This window comes from Cydia splendana, chromosome 6 (genome assembly GCF_910591565.1).
Source record: "Cydia splendana chromosome 6, ilCydSple1.2, whole genome shotgun sequence".
NCBI classification, from domain to species: Eukaryota; Metazoa; Arthropoda; class Insecta; order Lepidoptera; family Tortricidae; genus Cydia; species Cydia splendana.
Window position 1 is genome coordinate 23,568,967 of NC_085965.1, and position 25,782 is coordinate 23,594,748.

The following is a 25,782-nucleotide window of genomic DNA, read 5'->3' on the forward strand; positions in this document are numbered from 1 at the left end:
CTACAGACACGCATACGCCAACATTACGACTACTTACGTTCCGTTTGATCAACAAGCTACATCTTTGAAAATTAATGATATTACTGAATATACCATTTAGATAATGTAAATGATACATTCCATCAGATGTAGGTAATAAGAATATGAGTACTACAGCAATTATCAATCACGCCACAGTAATCAGTCAATCACACTACAATGGCCACACAGCGCCATGCTTGACAGTTCAAATTACTTGTAATAGTATGCAGAATATGAGAATATTCCTCGCCGGGAGCAATCATGCACACTAAGCTAAAACTGTCTGGTATGTTCTAAAGGACTATTCACACGTAGCGCGCCGCGTTGAAACGTAAATTAAGGTCCAGTCACCTGCAATAATATGTTACACAACGAAGGCTGAAAAACTGTCTGAGACGATCTTATTTGTAGAGCCATAAGAGCGTGTCACATATTTTTGCGGCCTTCGAAGAGTAGCATATTATTGCAGCTGACTGTACACCTTATTATACTGTAGCCGTTATATCAAAACTTGCGAAGACAAAGACAATTTTGATTTGTCAAAATACACGTTCAAAATAGAATGGAATGGGAGACTTTTTTATAGGCTTCTGGGCGACATGGCGACAACATCGGTTATAATTTATTGGTCCTTCGAACCGGATGATCGGTTAATTCAATAAGACAATCAGCTCCGTATCAGCAGAATTTTTATTTATTAATTTTGCTGCGCTGATTGAAATCGAACCAATACTTAGATGTGTCTCAGCGTACTTTATTTTACCGAAATTTTAATGGCGTAAAAATATTCGTTTTTATAACCACTTACATGCTATTGGCAACTGTAGTTTTAGGTCACTGAAAAATATCAATCATGTGAGTAGCTTGTAAAATTGTAAGTGACATTTGGTGCGAATGGCGATTCCATTCGAACGTTTTTCTTCTTTGTGTGAAGTATGAATCATCCTTATATTACACTTTAATTGCTCGATGATAGTATTTGAGTAGCTTCAGTTGTGTTTTGATATACTCATGTTCAGCACACAATTAATATGGTGTATGGTGTAGCGTCTCGATATTCTTTTGTTTATTTATTTATTTCTTACTTTTCTTAGATTGCGTCTAGGCCCACTAGTGACTAGGTATACGTTTACTTTAGTGATAAGGGGCTATTCATAAATTACGTCATTTCAAATTAGGGGGGGGGGGTCTGGACATCGGATGACGGTAGCATGAAGTAGGAGGAAATGGGGTCATTTTATGCATGATTTTTGGATGATTATAGGGGGGGGGGGGTCCAAAATCGTCAAAAATCGATGACGTAATTTATGGACAGCCCCTAAATCAAAATATAACACTTTTTTTGTGTCAGAACCCGAAAATCTCTTTAGTTTATTGAGCCCGTGTAGAGTAGTGCAGTTACTAAATAATGTTATAATACACATAAGGTCGATAGGTACTTATCTAACTTTTTGGTGGTAAAAATAAAAGTGTTGTGACCGTTGTGAAATGGAAGTAAATGTAAGTTATATCAAGTTATATGTAGTTGCAATTATTCAAGTTAAACTGTAAGTGGTACCTACTTAGCGGATAAGTATTGTAGTAGGCATCAGCATTTTTGGGGCATAGTTTTAAAAGTTTAATGAAAGTTTCCCTAACTTTAATTAAACTCCAGCATTGCTCGAATTGGGCCGTTAAGTAATATTACTTAATATGAAACATAATAATAACTGAAACCCGGATAATTGAAACACGAAAATAAACCGCATACCAACCAAGTAAGCTGCATTATAGCGTGTCCAGATTATTTTGAACGCCTTGCCCGCTTGACTCTGAGACTCTGACTAGTTTGTGACAGATATGGTTTATTCCAATAACCCTCAATTTGTTGATAGTTAGCACCACATTGATAATTCTTACCTCTAACAAGTATCGGAAGGGACCGCCGTAGGCCATGATAGCCATAACCTTGTTGAGACTACTCGCAAATGTCTTGTGCGGCTCACACTTGTGAGCACTGGAAACGGGTTAGCTTAGTATGGACATATTTGTACTTACATACTTTACATAGTAAGTCGTTTTTTAGTAAGTACATAGTGCCTATTAGTCTGCCTAGTGCCTATTACAGTACACGTGTCAGTGTAAACCACGGGCGTAGCCAGGGGGGGGGGTTTGGGGGTTCAAACCCCCCCCCCCCCCCGAAAAGTTCAGAATATTAACATTCATAGAATTAAAATAAGAACAGGCGTGCGGCATATTTCATTGATTACTAACTATTACCTATAGTATACGGTGGTTTGGATTTTGGATTTCTCCGCCATCGTCGATTATCGGATCGCATCAATTACTGTCTAAGATATGATAAAGGTGACATTCGGGTAGCGACTGCAGCAGCATTATTCTGTTGCAATGTTACTGCTGCAGCACTATCAATTTTCGTGATAAAATGATGTGTCTGATGTAAACTCCCTTCGGTCGTGTTTTAAAATTCGCTACTCGTTGCGAATTTCCTATTATTCGCACTTGTATCATAAATACCTAACTATAACTTACGTGTATACATGTGCTAAAATCATTTTTTTTATTAGTTTAGTGAACCAGAAGCTGAGGATGTACCAGGCAAGCAGGAGAGCGAGGCGCGCGAGGGCAACGTCACCTACGGCATCGACGACGTACCCGCCTGGTATCTGTGCATCTTCATGGCTTTGCAGGTAGGCTTTATAATTATGAGGACCACTACCAGGCCATCAGAAGCAAGATACTGTCTTGCAAATGAGAAGAAGTACAGTCAGCAATAAAAGAGTGTGTCACAAAAATACAGTTAGGTACTTGTTTAATTTTTGAGCGGCATTTGTCGATAAGGCGCCCATTTTCGAAACCTTTTTGACTCATCGGCATAAGCTCGAATCACTTAGGTACGAGCTAAATAAAATTAAAATGAGGGTAACATTATTCATCAACTTTTGGGCCAGGGGTCAGGGTAATAAACCACCGAAAGTACTATTCTCGCTTCATTAAAAACTTGGTTGAGTAAAACCGGCTCTTTAATGATTCTATTAATGAACGAAGTCATTCATTATATATATTATATTAAAGGAACACTGAGCGGAGAGGGGTTTTATAGATGAGTGACGTTATAAAGAAACTAGGTCAGTACCTACTACAATTAATATTCGGAAACCAGCTTATTATAACTTTGGAACTGTTTCGGCACGAATTCAACAATAGGTATACGACTCTTAATATTAAGTTTGTCCCGTACCTAATATCTCCTGAGGATGCCGCGTAGTCATACGAAGCACGCGTTGGGTTTCGTTATATTATATTATATATATTTATTATGTTGGTTATCTTAACTATAAAACTCCCGTGTGACTAGAACATATTCAGTAGCAAAGTTTGTTTTACCCTCGTGCTTTGAAACCCTCGCAACGCTCAAGATTCCACTTTTCTAACCTCTCGTTAAGCTCGTGCTTCAATTATGGAATCATTCGCTTGCTCGGCTATCAACACAAGGAGTTAAACAACAACTTTGCCCCCTTAGGGCCACCTAGTTAGGGACGCTAGTGTGGTGTGACACTAGCGTCTCTCGAGCGTCAGCGTCTAGTCAACTCTACGGCTGCTGCTCGACGCAACGTTGACGCAACTATGCAGCAAGGCCTTTTTCCGTAGCATTGTCTAGACGCCAACGCTCAAAAGACGCTGGTCCACATCAGCGTCAGCGTCAGCGTCCACCCCACGGCGGGTCTTATAAACCAAATGACTTGTTCCAGCACTACTTGACGATGATCGGAGCCATCGTGGCGATCCCCTTCATCCTTTGTCCCGCGCTGTGCATGCAAGATACGGACCCTGATCGATCCAACATCATCTCCACTATGATTTTTGTCACAGGTTAGCCAATATTTTATTACTAGCTTTTGCCCGCGACTTCGCGAAAGTAGGTGTAGCGCCACGATAATGCTGATTGATCCTGGATGATTTCCGACATAAAAACTTTCCTATACAACAGCTAAAAAGGCTTGGACATGTAACTCTATAACACATTTATGTAAAACCCTTTTTATGTGCAAATAAATGATTATGGTTATGATTATAATGTCCTTCCCCGGGACTCAAACTATCTCTATACCAAATTTCAACTAATCGCTTCAGCGGCTTAAGCGGTAACACTGGTCCCATATAACCATTCCAGTCGCAGAATCACAAAGTGGTAACTAAATGTCAGATGTGTCGTAACAGAGTCCACACAATGTGTCTAGAATTGTTTCGAAACAAAGTGTCGTCGCCGTGTCTACACTTTTCCGTAACAAGGTGTCGACACATTTGTGTGCACTTTGCGTGCGGTTTGCGACTAAATCTGACAGCAAATTTGTGACAGCAAATGTCAATATAAAATACCTCTTGAAAACCAAGGTTTGTCAAACTACTATTAGTGTCTCGTGTGCTCGTAATTCTAGTAAGTCATCATGGGCAATGCAAATGATAATAATCGACCGAAACTATATAAACACCCAACACCCGTCAACCTTTTACAGAAAAGTTTTTAAAGAAATTCAATAAGCTACTTAGGTCAGGCAACGAATGCTCCAAAAGTTGTAGAGGGAAATGCTCGGAACACAATTTTTGACTCCGTAACTCGGTTTGACAAGTTAGGAGGTGAACATATCAAAAGTCCCCGGCCGTAGCCCTTGAGCGGGGGGGGAGAGAGCGGGCTTTGAAGGTCCCATTTTCCCGTTTTTCGATTATATCTCGGAAACTATGCATCTCAGCGACATGGTCACTTATACAAAATGAAAGTTAATTTAATTTGTTACAAGTTTATTCCGTCAATTTTTTCGATATGTTGAATAGTTTTTGAGATATCCGCTCTTGAAAGTTTATTTAGGGCTCTCAATTTTATCTTGATATATCTATATCAGTGAAGGTGCTAGGCCGTGTTTGGTATCGTTTTCGTATAAATCTGGGGTGCTGAATCCATTTAAGATATCACATTGACACCATTCCACAAAATAAAAATAAATCTTTTTAGGGTTCCGTACCTCAAAAGGAAAAAACGGAACCCTTATAGGATCACTCGTGCGTCTGTATGTATGTCCGTCTGAATACACAAAATAGTTCTTTACCTATAGATGACAGGAAAACCTATTAGAAATGTGCAGTCAAGCGCGAGTCGGACTTAATGTACGGAACCCTTAATACGCGAGTCCGACTCGCACTTGGCCGGTTTTTTTGAAACTCTTCTTGACGCTTAACCGCTGAACCGATTTCGTTGAAATTTGGTATAGAAATAGTTTGCGTCCCGGAACAGGACATAGGATAGATCTTATAACCAAAATCATCTTTTGAAGGTGTGAAAAGTGGCGTGGAAATTTGTACGGGAAATCAATAACCGCTGAACCGATTTATATGAAATTTGGGATGGTCTACATCTTTGATTTAGTTAAAAATGATGAAAAAACATGACTTCAAACCTAAACTTAAACAGTATTAACTTCAAGAAGTCAATTCTAAATTCCCCCCTACACCTCATTTCACACCTTTAAAGGGTGATTTTTGAGATAACTTATTATATCCTGTCTCGGGACTCAAAATATATGTGTACCAAATTTAAATTAAAACTGTTCAGCAGTTTAAGCGTGAAGAGGAGTTTAAAAGAAAGTATTTTAATAAGTTTATATGTTTTTACTTGGGAATGGTGTCAATGTGATACCTTAACTAAATTTGGTACTGCGAATTTATACGAAAACGATACCAAAACATGGCCTCGTAGCTTTACTGTTGTAGAAGTCAAAATAAAATTGAGTGCCCTAAATTCTTATTACTTGGCCAAACTTGTGTAGAAGGAAAAGGTAAAATAAAAGTCTTCGGCAGGAATATAAGACACAAATATTTTTTTTTTTTGCGTTACTATTTCATTCATCAAATATAAACATACCTTGATTATACTATTCTAGTGAGATCCTCATAGATAAACAAAAACATTTACTTAAAAAATTACAAGGTCGAAATGTCACGGAACTTTTTTTTTTTTCCTTTATTAAGGGGCTTTTTCGATTGAACGAATATGTCACCCCATAAAAAACAGACTTAATTAACAAAGTTAAAAGAAAGTAAATAGCTACATCTAGTTTAATTACATCACACATTTCTGTCCCTCAGACCGCACTTAACAATATTTAGTACCTTTTCAACAACCTCAGACATGGGGTTCGAAAGGTAGGTATTACATAACCCAATGGAACTGTCATTGTCATGAAATATCTGTCTTCTAAGTCGCTCATTTCGGACACACTCCATTAAAATATGATACACATCCTCGACGCGATTACATAAGGTGCATAATTCCGAATTCACTTTACGCATGAGGTAGGCGAACTTATTCAATGGAATGTGTCCAGAGCGCAATCTCAATAATAAAACTAGATCCTGCCTACACAACACACTATTATCAATCCAAGGAGAATTAAAGGGTTGTGGCTGTATTGTCTTATACCAAATACCTTTGTCCCTAGATCTCTCGTCGAAATATTCCTTCCACAATTCGCGACACTTTAATTTGACTAAATGTAAACAGTCATTATTGCCCCCATATAATGTTTCAAGTGAAATTCAATGCCATCGCTGCATGCCTGTTTTGCTAATGCATCAGCTGTCTCATTGCCACTTATACCTACATGCGATGGAATCCATTGCAATATTATAACTTTTGCCATAGATTTAGTAATATGTGAAAAATATAAACTTTTATGACAAAAAAAATCTGGACACAATTTAAGAATCACCCAATTCTCTTCATCTCTTCATCTGTATTTTTGCTTGTTTCATTACCTCCTCGCTTCTTTTTTGTCCTTTGTATTCTGTAGCAATTTGTTAGATCTGAAAATAAAGATAACTTGCGTCGTCACGGATGTCGATTTATAGGTTTTAGGGAGTGGAGAATTCGAAAACGATGATCATTTTATAATCCAAGATGGCGGCTACGTATTTTGTCATAAAAGTGGAATCCAAAATAGTCATCATTTTCGAAATCTGCGCCCCCTAAAACCTATAAAACGACATCCATGACGACTTTTATGACATAGTGCATGGCCGCCATCTTGGAATCCAAAATAGTCATCATTTTCGAAATCTGCGCCCCCTAAAACCTATAAAACGATATCCATGACGACTTTTATGACATAGTGCATTGCCGCCATTTTTAAATTGAAAATGTTATCATTTTCGAAATCTGCGCCCCCCAAAACCTATAAAACGACACCCATGACGACTTTTATGATATAGTGCATGGCCGCCATTTTGGATTTCAAAATGGTCATCATTTTCTAAATCGGGGCCCCCTAAAACCTATAAAACGACATCCATGACGACTTTTATGACATAGTGCATGGCCGCCATCTTGGAATCCAAAATGGTTATCATTTTCGAAATCTGCGCCCCCTAAAACCTATAAAACGACACCCATGACGACTTTTATGGCATAGTGCATGGCCGCCATTTTGGATTCCAAAATGGTTATCATTTTCAAAATTGGGGCCCCTAAAACGTATAAAACGACATCCATGACGACTTTTATGACACAGTGCATGGCCGCCATTTCGGATTCCAAAATGGTCATTATTTTCGAAATCGGCACTCCCTAAAACCTATATATCGACACCCATCTCGACTTTTATGACAAAGTGTTTTGCTACCATCTGCATGCAAGACATTTCTATTATTTTTACGTACAAAAATGGCCCCCTGTCAACTTTCAATCGAGATTTAATCGATAATTTATTCGATTAGTATTCAGATTAATTCAATTTCAATCTATGTTAGGTCGACTAAACTAATCGCGATTAAAATTTGAGAATTAACTTTTTTTATTCCATCAATTAGTCGAATAAACAGTTAATCGATTAATGCCCATCTCTGACCACGGCATTTTTACACTTTGAGAATATCTGAAAACAAATCAACACAAGGAGCCATTTTGCAAATCCAGTAACATACCAGTAACTTTGTTATTACTTTTGACAGCGCGTGTCATGTGTCAACACAGAGTCGACACAAAGTCGAAACATTGCAACTACTTTGTGACTGCAATATTTCTCAGCCTTGAACCATATTTATACATCATAATTAACAAGTTTCGTAGTATGTAAAGCGTTATTTCTGTTATTTAAGTATAGTATACGCATCGAAGTACTAAAAATGCTTCAAATAATATACTTATGAACACAGGCACTGAGAAGTAAACAATTTCATTTCCGGCTAAACTAAAACAATGTGGTGGCGCGTTGATTATATTACGCTTAGTTTATCAAACCACTCGAGCAGTTTAATTCCCCATAATAATTTAAGTCATATTGTAATATAAATGCAAACAATATATAATTACGTCTTGTAATCCGTTTTAGAGATGGCGTATTAATGTCACTTATTTTTATTTAAGTATTTTTCCTTCTGACAGTTTCCATTTGACAGGAACAAAATGAACGAATGAACGAATGATTTTGGCATACTTAAAGTAGTCGCAAACCCGAAACAATGTGTGCACACGGCGACCACACTTTATGTCACTTTGTGTCATGTGTCGACCCTTCCCCATTTCTGGTAACTGTGTCGACACGGCGACGACTCTGCGACTGGAATTGTGACCGAAACAGACGGTGTCGACACAAGATGTGTCAACACCGCGTCGTAACGGCGACTGGAAATGGTTGTATGGGGTAACAGACAGACAGATAGACAGACACACTTTCGCCTTTATAATATTAGTATGGATTATTATATTTATACTAACATACTTGAGTAAGTGATCATTACCTTTGTAGTCACAATAGTAATCACCAGGAAGCAATTCAATTAATAGTTTGCTCTCATAACAAAGATAAGTGTAAGGAGATTAATGTATTAAATTCTAGATTAGATTCACTTTTCCTAGATATTGATGAATAAAACTATTCATTACTATAATGTAAAAATTACAGGATGGATCCTGTCACAGGAGTAAAATAAAAAAAAAGAATAGTAGGTAGTTACACTTTTGACAGTTAAGACGTCGTGTCAATAAGTGTCACGTTGTGATTATAAATAAAGTAATATTCATTGAGTGCTATTTTTTATCAGGAAACATATAAGTCGTATATTTTAAATAAAACATATGTAAGTTAATTCATTCGGGCCTATACCAACCTATACTTACTACAAATATCGTAGCGCCTGTGTAGGAGGACTGGACTCACATCGGAGCAACTTTGCTCATAACTTTCCATCAGGCGCTAGATTTCAATACTTACTATACTTATTGTCATATTAGATTTGGATGCCCATATGTGTAATATTTCCTCGTCGCACCTGTTATGTATATGATGATGTATTGTGTTGGTATATATTATAGTGTATATACTCAGGTTGCAATATGATGATTGACTTTACAAATATTACCTATGTAAAGTGAGGAAAAATATTAAACCCCGTTATCAATGTTATCATTTTCTTGCCCATATTCATTACCAACCTACTTAACTCGAGATAACTTTTCTCTTGCATCATTTGTAGTACATGTATGTCTCTATTTGGCTCTACGGTTGACTTTGCACTTTGGTTAACCGTTTGGCATTAAGTCTGTAAAGTTTAAAGCCAAACCTTTACATTCTAAAATTTCAAATCATTAAAGCAACTATCAATAACTGTGCATAGTGCATATCGACACAAGTAGCTTCTTTTGCAATTTAAGCACAATTGCCAAATACATATCTAGTTATTTACGAATTTTACGATACAACTGCGAAAAATAGGAAATTCGAATTAAATCGACACGAGTTGCGAATTACGTATTCGCACGTGTATCGATCATATTATAAACTATGATAATATAAATTCGTATAGATTAGTGTAAATTTTGTCTTTGGTCTTTGGTAAGAGCGTGCGACTTTCAATCCGGAGGTCGCGGGTTCAAACCCCAGCTCGTACCAATGAGTTTTTCGGAACTTATGTACGAAATATCATTTGATATTTGCCAGTCGCTTTTCGGTGAAGAAAAAACATCGTGAGGAAACCGGACTAATCCCAATAAGGCATAGTTTCCCCTCTGGGTTGGAAGGTCAGATGGCAGTCGCATTCGTAAAAACTAGGGCTTACGTCAAATCATGGGATTAGTTGTCAAGCGGACCCCAGGCTCCCATGAGCCGTGGCAAAATGCCGGGATAACGCGAGGAAGAACAGATTAGTGTAAAATAATTTATACTTATTGTAATTTCATATCATGAAATAAATAAATTTACGTCTAAATTTATCGTACAACGTAGTACCTACATGGCCCTTTAAATTTTTGACGTGGTTACGTAATGTGCTTATTATAGCTGTACTGTAAAAAAAATTAAAGTAACAGACAGGTTGGAGGTGCTGGGATTTGAACCCAGGACTTTCAGCATGCGAAGCAGACACTCTACCACTGAGTTACACCCCCGGTTATCAGAGCCAGCGAAATTTGCCACTACACTGCGTTGCCACAATCGTGCCACAGACAATAATTTACAGATAGTCTACTTACAGACTTTACAATCCGTCTAAGCTAACTTTGCACCGAATTTAAGGAGCTACCCCACGCCAATGACCTTCGATCTGAATCCCTTAATGTTCTAATGTTTTTTGTAGCTTATTATATTAACCGCAACGGCTTTAAGCAATATAGTATCCCATATTTACTTCAAAGTTCATTGTCTTTGAGATATTTGGCATCAAAGTTGAACAATTTTAGGCTAAAAAACTGGTTTTCTGGCCATAACTTTTGTGTTAATTAGTGTAAAATGAAAACCCTGGACACGTTTTTCGAGACGTCAAAGACGAACCCAAATATCTACCTAAATTTGTACATGTAAGATCCTTCACTGCAAACTAGATACGAAAAAAGTGTTTTTTTAGACAATGTTTAAAAATTTCTTAGTAAAATTAGTATTCATTTCTTTCAAAATCCGGTGGACAAAACCGGAGATAAAAGATTGAAAAACCGATAACCGTTTGTCTTATAATTCTATCTATAGTGCAAAAAAAGGAGATACGATTCAAAAATTGTCTAAAATCGATGAAAACCTCGGACAGCCCCTTAACTGAAAAAAGTGGGGACATACTTTTATAGAAATTTGACATTAATGACGACGTGGCTACATTGTGTCATTGAAAATGGCATGCAGACTTAGCTCGGTCTGACTCTTTACGATGCTTTAGTTTGACTTGGATCTTATTAGCTACGAAAACTGTGGCACCAAGTTGCTGAAAAGATAATCTGGGTGCCTAGCCAAGATGGCAATCGTTTACGCCGTAGCGAACGAAACGGTAATCTCTCTCTATAACTCTTCTATATTAGCGCGACAGAGACATAAGCGTTTCGTTCGCTACGGAGCGTAATTTAATAAACAATTGACATCTTGGCTGTGCAGGCTGGGTTACAGAATTTAATTTCACAGTCACAGTGACAATCAATATGCAAGTCGCTAGAGACCTACTATGACAAAGTACAAAATGGATAGGAAATTAAATTATTTGACTGTACGTTTTATAAAAAGCCTATAACAATCATATTCGTTAGTTTGACTTCATAGTGCACTTTCTGTAAGCACCTCTATGTTGTTTGTCTTCGACACAGAATAAATAATAGTACTAGGTACAGAAGACTCACTCTCTAACAAAATGCGTCTGTTAATAGGCCACCAAATGAAGACCAAAAACAGCCACACAGGGGAAATAATTCGTGTATAAGCGAATTTTCGCACAGTTGTAGGTAAAAGTGCCTTACACAACATACTGAAAGTACTTGTGGATGGGGGTTGTGCTAACGAGTGGAGGGGGGTTTAAAGGTCCCTTTTTTTAGTTTTTCGTAAATAACTCGTAAACGGTGGCTCATAGTAAAAAATGTTCTGACACATAAGTAATCTACATAAAATTGCCAACAAGAAAGATTCCGTACACTTTTTCGCTAGGATCAATAGTAAAAAGATATTAAAGCCGGAAAGTTAGTTATAATCAATTCTGTGATCTGTTTTTTTTATATTTTCGTATATAATTCGTAAAGAGTGGCCAATAGCAAAAAATGTTCTGAAACGTAAATAATCTACACAAAATTTCCTACAAAAAAGATATAGTACACTTTTCGCAAGGATCAATATTTAAAAAGTTATCAAAGAAATAATGTTATTTATAATCAAATCTGAGGTTCATTTATTTTTAGTTTTTCGTAAATTACTCGTAAACGGTAGCTCATAGCAGAAAATGTTCTACAACATAAATAATCTACATACAATTGGCTACAAAAAACATACTGAATACTTTTCACTAGGCTCAATATTCAAAAATAATCCCAGGCTGTTGTTATAAATCACGTTTTTCGTTTGTTGATAGTTATACCTATTGTAAACCAAAGTGCGGTAGAAATTGTTATCATTATATCTTGTGTGTGTCTTATGATCTTCGATTCGATTTGATTTGATGTCATTGTTTCTAAAACATTCTATATATCATCGAGGTCTTAATAACTCTTATAAGAATATGTATAATAGTAGTAAACTGATTTGATTCTCAACAAAATGAGTCGAATGACGAAAACAAACACTCAAATTATCGGTGTATTCTCATGTGTCCCCGCCGCCGGGCACACATGGGAATAGGCGTTTTCATATACGTCATTCCCATTTGTTCCCGCCTCATGTATGGCGGCGGTCACGTGGGGCAGGGACAAATGGGAATACAGAAATTACCAGACCCTGAACTAAGCCCGTACTTCGTGTAGGTAATATGTACCTACAATTTTGTAAGGTGCGTAAATTTTCTAAAGAATTGGAAAGTTAAACTAATAACTTATAATAAAATAAAAACTAAAACATACTGATAAAATAGATGAAAATAAAAATAAGTTATAAAAATAATATTCCTTGCAAAACCTCCGCCTGCGGCATTGGACGATTGGACCCATAAAGGAAAATGAATTACGAGTACCTAATTATAATCATAAATAAATATTCAAAGTTCTTCGATTTTTTTACGTTGAAATTTCCGACGGCGCATCAGTATTATAAGTTAAAAGTTCCTCTAGTCTAGACATCAGACCATCGGCGCGATTCGGGAAATGAATTAGAGATTAACTAGATACGATATAGTAAAGATAATATAACTAAAGAAATATATTAAATTAAATAGACTAATAAAAAAAAACCGAAACTTGTCAAAAATAAATAAATTGTTTTTTAAAAAATTGAGATTTTGTAAAATTAATGTTAATTTAGTGGATAAGTTAGATTTATATTCTGCCCAGTTAGAAAATAGTCAATTGCAATATGAAACCGACACACAGACTTTAAAATTAAAAATTCAGAGTTTGGAGGATTCCATAGAATCCTTAGAAAAAATAAATGAGAGTTCTAAAAAGGTGATTAATGAATATTCTTTGGCCATGGATGATTTAATATCCCAGATTAAGCTTAATTCAGAACGGTTTGAGTCACTGACCAATGCCCAGTCATGTGCAGTGACTGAACATTCGTCGACCAGTTTACTCGACCTAAGCCTGTGTGACGGTTTACCACAACAGCATGTAAATGATAATAGCTCCTTCCACACTACACAACAAAGCACACCTAAACCTAATGTTATTATGTATTCTGATGAAATTGGAAGCAATATGAGCTCATTTTTAAGCTTTTACCTAAAGGGACTTAGTACAATCAGCAATTGTCTGCCTCACAGTAGCTTTGAAAATATCTTAAAACAAATTTTAAATGACAGTAATATTAATTCTAAGACAACACTGCTTATTCTTATGGGGAATAGGGGTAATGTGAACAAAAATAATTTAATTAAATACTTTGAACAGTTAAACTCGCTTGCAGTGCATGAAATTATTTTTTTCACATTCCCCTATTGTGAGCAAATGTCAGAGGCAGAAAATACCACTAGACATAAGTTAAATATATCTCTATATAATCTTTGTACATATAGTAGTAAGTTTAGCATAATTGACACTAACAATTTTGTTAGTAAATACCATATGCCTATGGTGTTTTTGACTAAAGGCAAGTGTTGCCTTTCAAATTATTACAAAAGACAAATAGCTTTATCGCTATCATATTTACTTGACATTTCTGCCAAGAATTTGGCAGACAATTCTGCTCCTATTGAGCAGCCCAGTATGAACATGGAATTGGTTCCAGTCATAACCAATGATTTAATAGATTTAAACTAGGTGTTAAGACAAAAGATTCTGTCTCTGGCAATTTAGTTTTAAATAAATATAATGAAAAATACTGCAAACATGGAAAGTATATCCACCTGGTGCATCAAAATATTCAATGTATTAGAGGAAAAAATTTACAGATAGAACTTTTTTTGAATGATTTTAATATTGATATTTTATGTCTTACTGAACATTGGTTAAATAATAATGAATTAATGCCCCAATTTAATAATCACCAGGCGGGAAGTTCGTTCACCAGACTTAGTTCCATACATGGTGGGTCATTAATTATATTAAATAGTCAGTTAAAATTTAAGGAACGTAAGGACATTGTATCCATGTCTGTTGAACGGACTATAGAACTAAGTGCAGTAGAATTAGAGCAATTTATTGTTGTCTGTGTGTATAGGCCGCCATTAAGTAATTTTGAATTATTTGAAAACATAATGGAATCTGCCCTACTTAAAATATCATCTTCTAGTAAGAAATTGCTTATATGCGGCGACTTTAATGTAAATATTATGGAAAATTCAACAATGTCTTGTAGATTATTGAATCTTTTTAAATCTTGTAATCTCAACCACATGTTTATGGAGCCCACTAGAGTGACTGCTACTAGTGCAACCTGTATAGATAATATTTTCACAGATATTTTTCCTATTGCTAAAAAAGTTATCAGCAATTTAGAATCAGACCACTTAGGTCAATTAATGGTATTTGAGGCATTAAGGAAAAATACCATGAGAAAACAAATAACTTTTGTACCAGTAACCTCGGACCGCGTGGAAAGAATGAAGCTAAGTTTAGTTCAGGCGCTACCCTTTTTGTCTTCCGATATGAGTCCTAATAGTATGTATAATTCATTCTTTCACACTTTTATGGATCATTATAATGCGATATTCACCTCAAAATCGGTCGTAGTTAGTGGTGCATCAGTTTTTAGTGAGTGGGCTACTGCGGACTTACATCAAAGAAGACGTGAACTGTATGCCTTATATGAGGAACGGCGGTTTAATCAGAGTGATGAATTTAAAGAACATGTGAAGGAGTATTCGAAGAAGTTTAAAGTAGATTGTCATATAGCTAAGCGAAATTATCTAAGTCAGAAAATAAAAAGTAGTTCCGACATTGTTAAAGCAACCTGGAAAGTTATAAATGTGGAGACTGGTCGCTCTAAACACACAATTAAAGAGCTTAAACTAAACATTGATAACAAAATTATAGATTCCAATTTAGAAGTAGCTACAGAATTTGAAAAATTTTTCACCGAGGTACCAGTATCCACAACTAAGGATTTAAATTCATCACCCTCATCTGCTGTTACATTATTAAAACAAAACGCTCCAGTGTGTTGTGGAGACCTTCATTTTGAACATGTTTGTACCTCAGATGTAATAAAGGCGTTTAAATCAATTAATGTCAAAAAAACTAATGACCTCTGGGGAGTCTCTGTCCATGCTGTCAAATCCTTAGTTGAAATTGTAGCGCCTGACTTGGTAGTTATATTTAACAACAGTGTTGATTGCGGCGAGTTTCCTGATCTAATGAAACATAGTAAAGTAATTCCTTTATTTAAATCTGGTAGCAGCTCTGACCCCACTAACTTTAGACCGATATCTGTGCTACCAACATTTAGCAAGATTTTTGAAAAATTAGTTCTTTCTCAATTAGTACGACATTTTAACGTTAATAATTTGATGCATAATAAGCAGTTTGGTTTTACACGGGGTCGCTCAACAACCGATGCCGGTGTTGAGCTAATTAAGCATATTTTCGATGCCTGGGAGGAGTCACGAGATGCTTTAGGTGTCTTCTGTGATTTATCTAAGGCCTTCGACTGTGTTTGTCATGAAACATTAATCAGGAAACTTCATTATTACGGAGTTAGAGGATCGGCACTGAATTTACTTAAGTCCTACTTAAATGGTAGAATACAAAGGGTCGATGTGAATGGACAGCGATCACCTGGGTCATTGGTCTCTATGGGTGTACCACAGGGGTCAATATTGGGGCCTTTCCTGTTCCTTATCTACATAAATGACTTGCCATTCCTTGTTAAGACCCACCATGATATAGTATTGTTTGCAGACGACACCTCACTTATTTTCAAAGTCAAACGACAGCAACAAGCTTACAATGATGTAAACAATGCCATTTCAAAAGTAGTAAATTGGTTCAATGTTAATAATTTATTGTTAAATGAGAAAAAGACTAAATGTATTAAGTTTGTCACTAGTAGTAACGTAAGGCATGTGCAAACAAGTGTCATTGTGAAGGATGAGGAATTGGAATTAGTTGATAGTACAGTTTTTCTTGGTATAACTTTAGATTCTAAACTCCAGTGGGGTCCCCATATTGCTACTCTTTCGAATAGACTGAGCTCTGCAGCTTTTGCAGTGAGCAAAATCCGTCAGTTAACTGACGTGAAAACAGCTCGATTAGTATATTTTAGTTACTTCCATAGCATTATGGCATATGGTATTTTACTGTGGGGCGGTGCTTCAGAGATAAATACCATTTTTGTTCTGCAGAAGAGGGCTATTCGAGCAATATACAAAATGAACCATAGAGACTCACTTAGAGATAAATTTAAGGAAATTGACATAATGACAGTGCACTGTCAATACATTTATGAGAATATTCTGTATGTACATAAAAATATTGTAAATTTTAGGAAAAATTGTGAAATTCATAATATTAATACTAGAAATAAACATAAGCTCGCAGTGCCCTTCACTCGGCTCCATAAAATTAAAAAATCATTCATGGGTAATTGTGTAAGATTTTATAATAAACTTCCAAACCATATTACTGAATTATCTATTAATAAATTTAAGAATTATGTAAAGCGTAAACTTATTTCTAAAGCTTATTATACCACACAAGACTACATGAATGATATTACAACGTGGGATTAATTGTTATTCGAAATGATTATTTATTTATTAGGTACATTTGATTATTGATGAGGAAATGGATATTCCGATGTAATACTATCTACTTCTTTTGTTACTTATGCTTTTTTTTGACATTTAGATTTTATTCTAGAAATTCTAGACTAGTATTTTTTTATACAATCTTTTTAATGTTTGACGATTCTTTTGTGAAATTCTTAGTGTTAAATTTGATATGTATAATAATCCAATTTTATTATGGAATAATATTAACATCAATAAATTGCTCTGATAATTAGATTAAGATTAATTACGATTCATAAGAGCTTGTTGCTAGGCCTACATGAATAAAGTATATTTTTGATTTGATTTGATTTTACTATTTCATATCTAGTGAATTTCTAATTCATTTCCCGAATCGCGGCGCCAGCCGCCATAAGGTACCTTTTGCCGTGGAACGTCACATATCTTTACTATTTCATATCTAGTGAATCTCTAATTCATTTCCCGAATCGAGCCGCATGTCTAGACATGCTGTCGTCGATTCTAGGAAACGATGAATGTGTCATGAAATATTAGAGACAGTCGAAAATGTATTTAGCTTTAGAATATCAACATGATCAACTGTACTTTTAATACATAGTTGTAATACCTAGCGTGAACAAGACAGCCCACATTAATTTATTACCTAACCCTTTTTATGCGTGGGTGCAATTCTTTAACATCTTAAATAAACAAAGGACAATAGGTATTATACAGATCGATCCAGCCCTAAACTTAGCAAAGCTTAATTAATAAAGTATTAAGCAGAAACGCCTGCCAACGATGCTATTAAGCTTAAAACTCGGGCGAGAGAGTGATTTTTTCCACTTATTCATACATATTTATAATTTATTTTTAAGCAAAGCTTGTACTATGGGCAACAGGCGACGATATACATATGTAGGTAAGTATAATTAATAGTACCTGTAGTGAATAGGTAATTAAAAGTTTTATTCAAAGACTATAATTTTATATCCACAACACAGGCTCATCAGCTTACTTACTCTAAAAGTATACATTACGTATAAAAACCCTACAAATAAAAAATAACTTCTAAGTCGCCGCCAGCAGGCAGTGTGCCCAGCAGGCTGGCCGTATTTCCCCGTAGTTGACTTGATCTTGACATTATTACATTTACGAGTGCTACATAGTCTAACTAACTCTGCATCAACTTGACAGGCGACACGGTGTGTAGAAGTCAAGTTCCGTTATGAAAATATGTATGATTTTTTTTATAGAGGCTTCCAGAGGGGTTTTAGTTAGTTTAAATATTCTGTAGGACCTCGTTATAGGTAGTACAAACGCTAGGGGATGTGGAAGACCTCAAGGGCTTCATAATTCCAGTTTAAGAACACCGGTTTTTATTTATTTACTTGCGTTCCTTCTAGGCCTCATAACCTGGCTGCAGGCGACGTTCGGCTGCCGCCTGCCCATCGTGCAGGGCGGCACAATCTCCTTCCTCGTCCCCACCCTGGCTATTCTGGGCTTGCCGGCGTGGCGCTGTCCTCCTACTGAGGAATTACAAGCCATGACTGATGAGGAGAGGAGAACCGTGTGGACTACCAGGATGTGCGAGCTGAGTGGGGCTATTGCTGTGTCGGCGCTATTCCAGGTTTTTCTTGGTACGTTGATATTTTAGTCCAAACTATACTAAAGTCTGCTATTATCGCGTTGACTTCTTGCTATTATAAGTGCTGCCGGCATGCACGGTCTTCCCACTGAGGAGTTAGAAAAGTCATCACGGATGAGGAACGGAGAACAGTTGAGGAACTTGAGGACCACTAGAATGTGCGAGTTGAGGAGTGCGAGTGTGCGAGTGCAGATTTAGATTCATGATTAAGTAAATTCGTGCGATTGGGAACTTTCTGTCTTAGTGCTGAGGGTGGGATTTTTTATTTTATTAGAGAAGCGGAGAGATAGTAGTTTAGTCGGGTATGCTGCAATAGATAATGCTGGTTCAGATTCAAATGTACTCGTAAATGACTACAAATGAGTTCAAGAATGAGGTACCGTAAAATGGGGTGAGTAGGGTCAAAACTGAAATTCAAACCTCGATAACATTTTATTTTTACATATGAAAACTGAATGGTGTATATAATAAGTGTTCCGGACGTTTGTATTTTAGTTTTAATTTTATTTTGGGTTGTTCCATTTCATAACATTGACGATAAAGAGGAAAACCCACCTCACTCCGTAGTGCCTCGTATTTGGGGTGAGAGGGGTTTTCATACAAAGGTGATTTTGGAGGATTGTTGGATCAATTATTTTTTATTATGCGTATTACTATAGCTCCATTTTAAATTGGAATACATTATTTTTGTAGCAGTAGCCTTAAAATCCCTTCTCACCCCCCTCTCAAACCTTCTCTCCCCATTCATAACCCACCTCTCCCCGCGAAACCTACTCACCCCGTTTTACGGTACTAATTTACTGTAGTGCAAAATTAAATGAACTTAGTTCTGGATTAACCTTAAAAGCATTGCTTCAGGATATTTTGGTGTGATCGGCTCCATGTTGAAGTTCGTGACGCCCCTAACAATCGCACCAACAGTAGCGCTGGTAGGACTGACGCTGTTCGACCACGCAGCGGACGCTGCGTCTGGCCAGTGGGGTATCGCTGCTGGGTGAGTCCTCAACCAGTTTGTAATAGCTCTGACCATCGCACCAATAGCAGTAGCGATGGTAGGGCTGACGCTATTCGACCACGCAGCGGAAGCCGCGTCTGGCCAGTGGGGAATCGCTGCTGGGTGAGCCCTCAACCAATTTGTAATAGCTCTGACCATCGCACCATCAGTAGCGCTGGTAGGACTGACGCTGTTCGACCACGCAGCGGAAGCAGTGTCTAGCCAGTGGGGTATCGCTGCTGGGTAAGTTACATTACATGTTTGATGGTGGTGGGGTTGGTAGTATTGTCCATCCGGACGGTAGCGCTGATGGTGGTACTAACCAATAGAAGATAATGCTGGTAGCATTGGCACAAAATGTTATATTTTAGTTACAATTTAATTCATGAATCAAGTACTTTTAGTTACTCCAGCTAACATTGAATGCCACCAGTGCCAATACATGTGCATAATTGAACATGAACGTGAATCCGTCTCCAGCAACCCACTAATTTAACTACCCGACAACCGCCAAGTGTTACTCCTACGTTAGAATAGTTTGCGAGTTCGAGACGGATTCAGAGTGATTCAGACTGATCTATTTAGTCGCTGTGGTGTACGGTTGAATCTATAACGACACGTCTCACTTGTGGAACTAGGGAACAAATAATTATGTTTAAGACGCAAATTATACAGAGATGACGCCGGTTTAAATTATTCCTTTGATATAAAACAAGTTTCTCACTTTCTGAGAGACCAACAGGTTCCATTTTTGTGGGCCAAGTCCCTGCAGCAATATTCAGATGTGATCTGGCAACTGGCAGTCATTTCTGCCATAATTGTTTTCCTGGCGCGAAGCCAACTGTTGTATTGTCCAAATAGGTACTTTGCAAATGTCCTTTGCGCCAAAAGTGGCCGACAAAAATATTATTTTACAGTACATATGGTCCTATTTTCACGCACTAGTGCGTATAATAGCACTTTTCGTGCGTATGTCAAAAGTTTAAAGGGCCATATATGTACTGTAAAACGTTGTACGCAACTCGTGTCGATTTAAAACACGACCGAAGGGAGTGTTTTAATTTATCGCCACTCGTTTCGAATTTCATCTTTTCCGCACTTGTATCGTAAATGGGGTCCTTTTGTTTCCCATAAAGTTTTAAGTCATAATGTATTGTTTGTCATATTATCGTTAGTCATAAAACTGAAACCGTTAACTTTTCAGGATTTTCCTAAGGTTATTCTATAGATAGGTTAGGTTAGGTTTGTTTTATGGCAATCCTAAAAAGTTACGCGTTTCTGAGAAAAACCAATTATGACTAACGAAAATTCGGACAAACAATACATTATGACTTAAAACTATTTGGGAAACAATAGAGACCCATCGTAAATAACTATTACAGGTAACGAAGATTTGACGCGCGAATAACAAAATTACATAGTACGATCATATTTGCTTCAAATGTATGGCAACAAACTATTTCGTGGTTCTATACTCTACCTTTTATCTTACACAGATCAACCTAGCTAGCCCCAAACTAAGCAAAACTTGTACTATGGGTACGAGTACAGTCACCTGCAATAATGTTACACAACAACAATGGCGCGGTCTTATTGTGTTACATATAAGAACGTGTCAGATATTTTTGCGGCCTTCGTTGTTACTTGACCCGCCCTGCACGGGTAGCTGGTTTGTTAGTGCACACCGTTGTATGGGGACCTTGCACTTTGAGACTATGCGCTGAAACTTGGCATAGCTAATAGCTATAGTTTTAGAGAAATGTTGCTGCAAGTGAAGCGCGGCAGCGTCGAACTCCCCCCCTCCCCCCACTAAATGAGAGGTGGCTCTCGACGGCTCCCGGTCTGTATCCACTCATGACCAGCTAAGAATCAACTGTGCCAAGTTTCAGCGCATAGTCTCAAAGTGCAAGGTGTCGTGCACTAACAAATCAGCTAGGGTTACACAAAACCTTAACAAATGATATAGCTAAACCTTTCTCAATAATCACTCTGTTGACAAGTGAAAAGCGCATGAAAATCCGTTCAGTAGTTTTTGAGTTTATCGCGAACGTACAGACAGACGCGGCGGGAGACTTCGTTTTATAAAGTGTAGTGATAATCACTTAGCTGTATTAACTAAGACCTGAGTTAACCTAACACGCCAAAAAAGGTTTATAACTAAAGGTTGATGAAGGAGGCTTCATCAACGTTTAGTTATAACGACCGACGTAGATTAATGATAAGATATGACGTGGCGATCACGAAGGTAGCAGGCATAGAGTAGACATAGGAAAGACTGTTTTTGGGTGAACACAATATTGTCTCTAGTCTATCATTTAACTAGTGGCTCTGTGAGCTGTAGACCTCGCGAGCAGAGTTTAAAACTGAATAAATGTATGGTTCCGTTGTTTTGAAGAATTTAGAGAATCTAATTTGACCATAAAAACTTAACTATCAATTGCTTACAAAATTCGGGAATTGGTTTAGATATGCGACCTGTAGAGTAGAACATATGGACATACGAAACAATTTTTGGCTAACAGGCCAATTCAAACTTACACTGATATCAGAAAGACATCAATCTAACTGATGTCATTTAGTTATCGTGCATTTCACTCGTTCTTGTCCGTACATGTATTGGCGCAAGCGAGACGCACGATGACTACTAAATAACATGATAAAAATATCATCCCGATGTCAGTGTACGGTCGATGCCCCTTAAGTATACACGTCGCCATACTAATTGTATAGAAAAGTGGATAGAGTTAGACCAAGAAAAGTCTGCAGAGATTTTGACAGCACACGCAGTTCCAATGTTATTTGTGCCAGTGTCAAAATCTCTGCAGACTTTTCTTGGTCTAACTCTACTTATGTTAGGAAACCAACATTACCTTTGAATTAACCTGTAAACTGCAACTAAGAAGCTTCGTGCGCGAGTGTGGCCCATAATTTCCGAAAATCATTTTTTCTTCGAGGCAATTACTCCGTTCTCATATTTTGCGTTGCCCATAATTTCCCGAAATCATTCATTCTCGGTAGCAATTACTCCGTTCCCATATTTTCCCAATGGTTTTCTTCCGCAATCGCCTATTTTTAATATTTTTAAATTAATATTTTCCTTATAGGTTTCGTTCTTTTAAATATCTAGGATAATATTTTCTTGTTACTGTATGTTAATAGTGTAGTAATTATATTTGTTACTTGTAGGTATTTCACATACAACAAATATCAAAAACACTAAAATTAAAACATAATCTACAAAACTACAAGTAAAAAACCAAACGCTGTCAGCCAATAACTCTAACCTACCTATCTCTGGGAGCAGATTCGTTTTTAGGGTCATCAAAAAAAAATAACCCTAACCTACCTATCTCTGGGAGCAGTTTCGTTTTTAGGGTCATCAAAAAAAATAACCCTAACCTACCTATCTCTGGGAGCAGTTTTGTTTTTAGGGTCATCAAAAAAAATAACCCTAACCTACCTATTTGAAAAAAAACCTGGTTATTTTTACCACTAGCATTAAAAAAAGAGAAAATATGGAGATAGAGAATATTTAGTTAGTGAAAAAAAAACCTACTGGTTATTTTAACTACTGGGATTAAAAAGAAAAGGGAATAAATTGAGAAAAGGAAAATTTAGTTTATGAAAAAATGTACACGAAAAATTAAATAAAGCGAAGAAATTCCACTGGGAAAAAATGAAAACGGAGTAATTGCCTCGAAGAAAAAATGATTTGCGGAAATTATGGGCCATTTTAGCGAGGCGATCCAAATTAAAAGGCTCAAAGTCTAACTAACATTATTGTTAGTGAGACTTTGAGCCCGGGAAAGCGCAACGTACGAGCAACCTACAGCTAGTTCCCTGAGCCCAAGGTCGACCACTACCCTAGGCAATGTTAACCCCTGCGATTTATGGATGGTGACCGCCCATGCTATAAACGTAAGTGGAAATTGACTCCTGGAACAGTCATGCCCTTGAACTAAAATCGCTAAAAAAAATTTCAAACAAAAACTCAAACGAATACGCTTACCTCGCGCTTCGCGCTCGCTTGATCAATCAGCAATATGATGATTAAGTGCAAAACATAAATAAAAAAATTTGCATTTACTGGGGATCGAACCGGGTACCTATCCCATATCCTTGCTTGTAAGCGTCTTTCCAACTGCGCTATGATAGCATTTAGATGAGCTGACGAAATTTGGTTACTTATTCTCGAGTAAGAATTTAAATATCTAATCTAAAGAGAATAAAGTGTATAGGTGGCAGCACAGGAGCCGTCAGATCTTTGGCGCGAAGCGTAGATATGTAGTTTATGATTCCGATGTAGCCCACGAGATGGCAGAACCTACTATGCACAAGGAAACGTACTTACGAGAACGGTAGATGGTAGCACTTGCTTTGGCAATGTACATGTGCACATATGTTTCCGATTCAGGCCACAAGATGGCAGGCCCTCCAACGCGCACGGTCCCTATAGTGGGCGCGCGTGAACTATAGGGGGTAGCATAGGAGCCGTCAGATTTTTGGCGTGAGGCGTAAATGTGACGTTTATGCTTCCGATGTAGTCCACAAGATGACAGAACCTACTATGCATAAGGAAACGTACCTACAAGAACGGTAGATGGTAGAACTTGTTTTGGCAATATACATGTTTCCGATTCAGGCCACAAGATGGCAGACCCTCCAACGCGCACGGTCCCTATATGTAGTAGAGGGTTATTGTCATACTAAATTTTGTAGTCACAGTAAATTTACTGCCATCTTTCGATACAGGATTAAAATGAAAATGAAAAAAAAAAATCAATAAATGTATATATGTATGGATAAATGATTTTTTTTATTTTTAGAACGCCATATGATTTTGACCCATGTTCTTTTACTGATATGAGTAAAAATTGTTAAATATAAAATGGTGTCGCCATCTAGACGAGCATAGGCCAAAGGTATGGCGCCGTATATTCAAGAATCAATTTTTCTTTAAAGCGCAAAAAGCCATCATCTCTTGCAAAAAATAAACGAATGCGCTTAGCCCGCGCTTGATAAATACCAAATACGATTTTTTTAATTTTTTCAAAATAAAAAAATAAAATAAAAAACAACAATTGATACGAAATTTAAGTATAAAAAAATACAAAAAGTTATGTAGCAGCATACAATTACTGGGGATGGAACCAGGGACCTCCCTATGCAAACAAAAAAGCGAACGTTTGCAAAATGCGCCATGATAGTTCTTACTAAAGCTGACGAAATTTAGCTACTCATTCTCAAGTAAAAACTAAATATCTAAATACCGCCGAAACCAGAGATACAAATTTTCTGAATTTTTGGCCATTTAATCTATAAACATATATCAAAAAGAAAAAACTCTTATGATATCGATACGACTATTTGTTTAGGCGACAGGTATCACGACTCCGCCATTTTTTAAAATTTCCTAAAACCGGATTGACAAAAAAATTTTATTTAGTCATAGAATCTGGTCACAAAATTTCATGAGAATCGGTTAAGAATTGCGACCTGTAGAGGAGAACATCCGGACATACGAAAGCAAAATGCCCGAGTCAAAACGTAGACCTTCGCTTCGCTTCGGTCAATTAAGGAAGATACTGTTAAAGAAACTACCTAAGGTATGTTGGGGTGAGATGGAATGTTTTTTTGATGAGATGAGCAGTATTGTATTGGAAGTCAATAACTACTTAATTCTCTCCGCTACAAATTTCAATCGTAGTGCGTATTCACGCATTCGCCTGAAAACATTTTTTGGCAAAAATAAAGATGCAAAAGAGATTAATAGTAGGTAACTAGATAGTGCCTGCACCTACGGTACCGAAAATCACAGTGCAAGCGTGGCAACAATTTGTAAAGTGGAAAATGGTATTTATTTACGAAACTCGACACTGTTTTTCACTCACACTGCGAGGTGTGTCATTGTCATGTCTCACTATTATAGGTATGGTACGGATAAATATTATAGTTAGGTCATAGGTACTGAAGTATATTTTAAAGTTCTGTTTTTGGAGTTATTTATTAG

At 36.9% G+C, this 25,782-nt stretch overlaps 1 protein-coding gene and 1 non-coding gene across 2 annotated transcripts in view; one reads left to right on the forward strand and one right to left on the reverse strand.

Moving 5' to 3' along the window:
• Positions 1-25,782, forward strand: part of LOC134791673 (solute carrier family 23 member 2) — an 80,538-nt gene that overhangs the window by 5,559 nt on the left and 49,197 nt on the right. Inside the window, exons 2-5 of the mRNA XM_063762759.1 lie at positions 2,589-2,711; positions 3,774-3,894; positions 18,537-18,770; positions 19,637-19,772. Coding sequence (XP_063618829.1) covers positions 2,589-2,711; positions 3,774-3,894; positions 18,537-18,770; positions 19,637-19,772 — 614 coding nt within the window. The remainder of the gene's footprint in view (positions 1-2,588; positions 2,712-3,773; positions 3,895-18,536; positions 18,771-19,636; positions 19,773-25,782) is intronic.
• Trnaa-cgc (transfer RNA alanine (anticodon CGC)) lies at positions 10,385-10,456 on the reverse strand. Its single transcript has one exon. It is a non-coding gene; the product is annotated as a tRNA-Ala (tRNA).